The following is a 6,460-nucleotide window of genomic DNA, read 5'->3' as shown; positions in this document are numbered from 1 at the left end:
TTTTTTTTTTTTTTTTTTTTTGAGACTGAGTCTCGCTCTTGTTGCCTGGACTAGAGTGCAATGGCATGATCTCGGCTCACCGCAACCTCCGCCCCCCCGGGTTCAAGCGATTCTCCTGCCTCAGCCTCCCGAGTAGCTGAGATTACAGGCATGCACCCCCATGCCTGGCTAATTTTAATTTTGTATTTTGGGTAGAGACAGGGTTTCACCATGTTGGTCAGGGTGGTCTCGAACTTCCAGCCTCAGGTGATCTGCCCACCTTGGCCTCCCAGAGTGCTGGGATTATAGGCATGAACCACCACACCTGGCACCAGTTACCTAATCTTTAATACGAAGAAAATAAGGGCTATCCACAGGGTTGTTTTAAGGAGTAAATGAATAATGGACACGAACATTTAGGTAAAATGCTAGTGTTTAGCATAGTGTTGTGCATATGGTAAATGTTTACTATTACTAGTCTTAGTGCTATCTATTACAGTATTAATAAATGACATAGCACCCATAACTTTGTGGTGTCAGTTACCTGAAGTTGGTCTTTCTGTTGTAAGCTTGCTGGCCATACCCAAATCCTAAAGAGGATTGACAGTGGAGAGAGCTTTTTGAGAGTTTGGAACTAGGAGGGCGGATAGGGTAGGACTTTTTCTCTGCCCAGTAATGTGTTTTCACTTTTAAGAAGGTACATTCAGGTAACACAGACAGAGGACAGGGAAGTGGGTTAGGGGCCTCTGCACTGAGGCAGCCATGGTGTCGGGAGACTAGTGCTCCCTTCCACTGAGAAGTACAGGCAGACAGTGAGTGAGTTGTTGCTTACTTGTATGATGCCTAAGAAAGAAAAATATTTTTGGGAAAACAAAACAAAACAAAGCGACAGCCAAAATTGTATGATGCTGTGAAGGAGAGGGGTGCAGCATCATGTACCGATGCTTCTCGTTTGTTGCCCTGAGTGTCCAAAGCGTTATCTTGCGGAGGCCACAGGTTTGTTCCTGAGCCACTTACTTCCCCTTTGCCAGTTCTGTCACCTTCCCAGTGGTACAGTTCCTGCTGCTCTTCCCTAAAGCGCTGTTTTGTGTCCCCTGACAGGTGGCGTTCAAGATGTACTTGGGCATCACTCCAAGCATTACTAATTGGAGCCCAGCTGGTGATGAATTCTCCCTCATTTTGGAAAATAACCCCTTGGTGGACTTTGTGGAACTTCCTGATAACCACTCATCCCTTATTTATTCCAATCTCTTGTGTGGGGTGTTGCGGGGAGCTTTGGAGATGGTGAGTGCAGCTCTTTATCTTCTGGGACACCTGAAAGCAATAGGGACTTGATAAGTGAATGAATGAAAGAGAGAAAAGACAGGGCTTTGGCTCACCCCAGCACTTTACTGTCTAAGATGGTGATGCTGCTGAGGTAGGATCCAAGTCGGACATCTTTACATGGTGGTGCTCCTCCATACCAGGCTGGAAGGTGGTGCTGTCAGTCCCCAAAGCCCAGGAACATCCATTCTCAGATAGGCTTATTTGGTGACAGTCTCATTCTTGGGTATTCTTTGCTAAGTTTCTCCTTAAGGGTTGGAGCCATTGTCTTATGCAACAGAACATTGGCGCTGTCAATCCTGTCCTTGTGGGAAACCAGCCCTGCTTTTTTGGCTGCCGTGGATGAGTCAGTTATGCCCCATCCCCACTGGTTCCCTAGAGGCTGTGGCCAGGCAGCTACCCCTTCATTTTCCCCCTATCCTCCAGGTCCAGATGGCTGTGGAGGCAAAGTTTGTCCAGGACACCCTGAAAGGAGATGGTGTGACAGAAATCCGGATGAGATTCATCAGGCGGATTGAGGACAATCTTCCAGCTGGAGAGGAATAACCATCCCTAGGACTCGAGGACAGCCAGCAGGAGCACTGTTGGAATCAGCAGGCCTCTGTGCTCCCTCTGCCTTCCAGAACTCAGTGACTCTTGAACATGGATGTTATATATTCTTATAACCTGTTTCCATTCTCCATTCAAATAAAGAGCAGACTGTGATACAGTCCATTTACCCCATGAGTGCACATTCAAGAGCGACAGTCTCTGCTCCCTTTCCCTTGAGAGGGGCCAGATGTAATCACCCTTTGTTGGACTAGAAAGAGCTCAAACCTTTTACATTCCTGTTTGAATTTTTCCAAAGCAAAACCCACTTTGACCCCATTAAGAGGCAAGCCTGGCACATCTATCCTTGGGCCTTTAAAAAGCCATTTGCCTCAAATGGCTATAGGGTTGTGGGGTGGAGGGAGGAAGGGCTGGGAGGGAGTGGGGAGGAGTTGCTAGCTGTGGTGTGACACACTGTAGTGCTTGCAGGAAAGGAGCCAGCCATGCCAGAAACACTGACTTCTGGGAAGCCACCCAGCTCTCATTCCTCCCTGCTGTTTGGAGGCAACATCTCCTCTTTTTACAGAGGGCACATCCTTTTTTCTTACAAATTCTTCAATAAAGACACATTCTTGAGTGAAATCCCAGTCATGTCCTGTTTTCTTTCTGCTCATCCCCAGGTGTTTTGTTACAATGGTGTGAGGAGACCAGGTAGGTTCATGGGCCCTTTCTTTCTTTGACTTGGTTTAGCAGTGGCTTCTCTCCAGAGACGAGAGAGTCTGGGAAACCTGGGAGCCAGTATAAGCAACTGAAGCCCCTTCAGAGTCGCTTTTGGCTCTAGTGAGTGCAGCAAAATCTAGAAGCAGGCCATTATTCCAGACGCACCTAAAATGAACTGTCCAGGGCACTTGGCCACCAAGTTGAAAGGTTTGGCTAGAAAGGCCATGTAAACCCTGTTGTTGGGGTGCCATTTATTGAGTGCTTACCACTTGAAATACACTACTGAACAGTTTGCATGCATTAGCCAGCTCACAAGAATTCCATTTTTAGAGTGGAGGCCACAAGTTGCCCAGGTCATACAGTGAGTAAGTGGAAAAGCTAGGGTTCAAAGCTGGGCCAATGGGCAAAACCCATGCTCTTAATGAAGATTCTCTTTTACTGCCAGGTTAGCACTGGGGGGGAAAAGGGAACAGGCCCACAGCTCCCTCTCCCAGGCTTAGAGAGCTTGAGATAGCTTTTAAAGGGAGGAAGCAAGAGATTGTGTCAGGCTGTATTTGGTAGCACTGCTTAGGGATAGCCTAAGGCCCTGAGGTTTAGACACTCAGATTTTTGGAGGGAAATGGGGTCCCAGGCCTTGCCTAAAGTCTGTGTGCAGGCCTGAGATGGGGGGAGCCAGTTTTAGATGCATTGTGCTTGAGATGTGGTTTGGTTGTGCTAGGGAAGGACCAGGGTTTTCAGAACCACTGAGGGGCAGTTTGCACAGGACTTACCTGCTCTAGCTGGATTAGGCCACCAAGGAGGGATGGTCAGTTTCATGTCCCCAAATATAGGGACATCCTCTGAGCCTCTTTATGTCCCCCTCCATATTATAATTTGGGGTCCCAGGGCAGTGACTCAATTTTGGTCAACTGTGTCAACACTCAGTGTGGGTCTCAGTCCAGTCACAATGGAGTCTGAATGAATGAAAGAGATTAAGGGAATGAATGTTGGGCCCCAGATGTGGAAAGCTTTATGTAGTGTCTGTACCCTGCCAAAAAAAAGTCAGCTGCACCGCCCTTTCCCTTCTCCAGGGGGACCCTCGCCCTTCCTCTCCTCTGGGTACCACAGCCTACTTTTGAGCAGCGGTTTGTGTGCCGTGAGGTTTTGGATATTTCCTTTCCCAGCGTTAAACTTGGGCAACATTACAGGATTAGGGAGTTGTGGAAACAAAGCTCCCTTAGTGACTTTTCCCAGTTACAGCCCCACAACTGGGGCTGAGGGAAGGAAAGAGCTGGAGACTGCAGAAGTATTTGGAACATGCAATCCCCAGCAAACTAACTTCCTGGTCCCCACCCATGTCGTTGATTGGTTGTAGATTACACATCCCTCTCTTACTATGACTGTGAGGCTGAGACAGCCCCCTAGGCTAGGCCATTCCCTTCCAGCAAGATGGGGCAGGTGAGCCTGGCTATATGGGAGAGGCTGACTAACGAGGATTTTTGGGGAGTCTGACTCATGGCAGAGTTCTGGAGCTGGATGGTTGATGCTGGTGGCCTTCGGGCCTGGGGCTGGCTGGGTGGAGCGCTAAGGAAAGGTCTCGGTTTTCAGTCTTTGGCCACCAGGGGTCTCCAAACCACCACTGTACTGTCCCAGAGAGTGACCACTGGACCCCTGGTTTTCAGAATTTGCTAGAAGATGCACCTGATGGAGCAACTCTTAGAGGCTGACCGGAGAGTGGAAGTGCTCCCACTCCAGTCAGCCCTACAGGAACTGAAAGCAAAGCTTACATATAGCTGCCAGGCTAAGTGCCTGCCTACTGGAGCCAGGGCATTGGAAGAGAGCATTGGCCAAGGATGTCTGGTCACATACATACTTCAGACTCTCATGCTGGCCTCCTGAGTTGTACAAGCTAGCTCTGAGCCCTCCCCTAATCAAACCCCCTTACTTCCTGAGTGGAGGCCAGAGCACCAGCCCCATTCCCCTGATGTAACACTGTCCCCTTCCTTCCCCAGACCTCCAACACCAGTGAAATTTCCACATTCAGGTTTCACCCTCTCCTGGAGGGTTGGCCTCCCCTAAGTTTGTACTGGGCATCCAAGGCCAAGAAGCGGGTGGCAACAGAAGCCTCAGGAGCAGAAATTGCATTCAGTAAAATTAAAATAGTCTCCTAACAAGTAGTTCATTGTGGCTAGTAGGGGGTGGGGGTGCAGGAAAAATGTCCTCCCAGAGCTTAAGTGCTACCATGTGCTGTGTTTTGGAAGCCAAAGGGCCGGTGGGAGGGTAGGAGAGAGGAGGGGAGGGTGGTGGCAGGCAAGGAGCTGCTGTTACTGATCCCCAGCCTTTGATGTAGGGCCAGGCCTGACCCCAGGACAGCCGCCGGCCACTGCCAGGGGAGCAGTGGGACTCAGTGCATTCCTGGGGGCAATTTACACTCTGGCAGGAGGAGAGAGGAAAATTTCTACTGTGGGAAGGGGGAAGGGGGTGGAGGGAGGCCGCTGCAGCAGAGGTTGGGGGAGAGGGTGTTGTGAAGAACCATGGAGGGAGCCAGGACACAGAGTAGCACTCTCCTGCTTCGCCCTGGCTCCCTCACCCACGTTGGGTCCAGGCCTTCTCCAGGAAGCCATCTCTGATGGTGAGGAGCTCACATGGGCTGGCCCAGCTACAGCCCAGGGGATGCAGAGAAGCAGCTGCTCTTTCCTTTTGGCTCTAGGAGCCTGGACTGTCAACCATGAGGGCATCTATGACCGAGCTAGGCTAGAGGAGGGATTGGGAGGGTGGTGCGCATGGGCAGGAGGACATTTGCCAGTGAGTGTGGATGAATGTTAGTCATAGCAATAGCTAATCTTTATTGCAGAGTGGCCATGTGCCAGCGCTAGTCAGGTGATAGGCCAGTACTTCACATGTATTTCTCATTTAGCATTCACCACAGCCCTACCACTATCTGCAGATGAGGAGACTGAGGAGCACAGCTAGTATATGGTGGATTCAGCACTTGAACCCAGGTAGTCAGGACCTGAACACAAAGCTCTTATCCAGTACATTACATGTTACGTATTTACGTTTTTGTGTTTCAGTGTTTCCTGGTGTTCCTTGGGCACTGTGTCTGTGTGTGAATTCCTTTTTTTTTTTTTTGAGACAGAGTCTGGCTCTGTCACCCATGCTGCTGAAGTGCTGCGGTGCCACAATCTCAACTCACTGCAACCTCTGCCTCCCAGGTCCAAGCAATTCTCCTACCTCAGCTTCCTGAGTAGGTGGGACTACAGGTGTATGCCACCACACCAAGCTAATTTTTTTTTTGTTTTTTGTTTTTTGAAACAGAGTCTTGCTCTGTTGCCCAGGTTGGAGTGCCGTGGCATGATCTCGGCTCACTGCAAACTCCATCTCCCGGGTTCAAGCGATTCTTCTGTGTCAGCCTCCTGAGTAGCTGGGACTAGAGGCGTGTGCCACCATGCCTGGCTAATTTTTGTATTTTTAGTGGAGATGGGGGTGTCACCATATTGGCCAGGCCAGGTCTCGAACTCCTGACCTCGTGATTCGCTTGCCTAGGCCTCCTAAAGTGCTGGGATTATAGGCATGAGCCACTGTGTCCCACCTCAATTTTTGTATATATTTTTTTTTTAGTAGAGATGGGGTTTCACCATGTTGACCAGGCTAGTCTTGAACTCCTGACCTCAAGTGATCTGCCCGCCTTGGCCTCGCAAAGTGCTGGGATTACAGGCATGAGCCACTGTGCCTGGCCAAATTCTTCCTTTTCTTTTCTTTTCTTTCTTTTTTCTTTTTTTTTTTTTTTTTTTTTTTTTTTTTTTTTTTTTTGGTGGGTTGTCTTTTTTTTTTTTTTTTTTTTTTTTTTGTTTTTTTTTTTTTTTTTTTTTTTTTTTCTTCTCTTTTTTTTTTTTATTAATATTTGTGAGGGGAAAAAAAAAAAAAAAAA

The 6,460-nt window shown here is 48.8% G+C and overlaps 1 protein-coding gene across 5 annotated transcripts in view; it reads left to right on the top strand.

The window, feature by feature from the left end:
• Window positions 1–2,481, top strand: part of TRAPPC3 (trafficking protein particle complex subunit 3) — a 17,662-nt gene extending 15,181 nt beyond the window's left edge. For all 5 annotated transcript variants that reach the window (XM_017884508.1, XM_017884509.1, XM_017884505.1 and 2 more), the window contains exons 4-5: window positions 1,081–1,263; window positions 1,729–2,481. In XM_017884508.1, coding sequence (XP_017739997.1) covers window positions 1,081–1,263; window positions 1,729–1,848 — 303 coding nt within the window. In that variant the 3' untranslated portion in view covers window positions 1,849–2,481. The remainder of the gene's footprint in view (window positions 1–1,080; window positions 1,264–1,728) is intronic.
• Window positions 2,482–6,460: the final 3,979 nt, after the last annotated feature.

The sequence above is a fragment of the Rhinopithecus bieti genome, unplaced genomic scaffold (assembly GCF_001698545.2).
Source record: "Rhinopithecus bieti isolate Rb0 unplaced genomic scaffold, ASM169854v2 scaffold_13029, whole genome shotgun sequence".
Lineage (NCBI taxonomy): Eukaryota > Metazoa > Chordata > Mammalia > Primates > Cercopithecidae > Rhinopithecus > Rhinopithecus bieti.
This window is presented reverse-complemented; position numbering and strand designations above follow the sequence as displayed.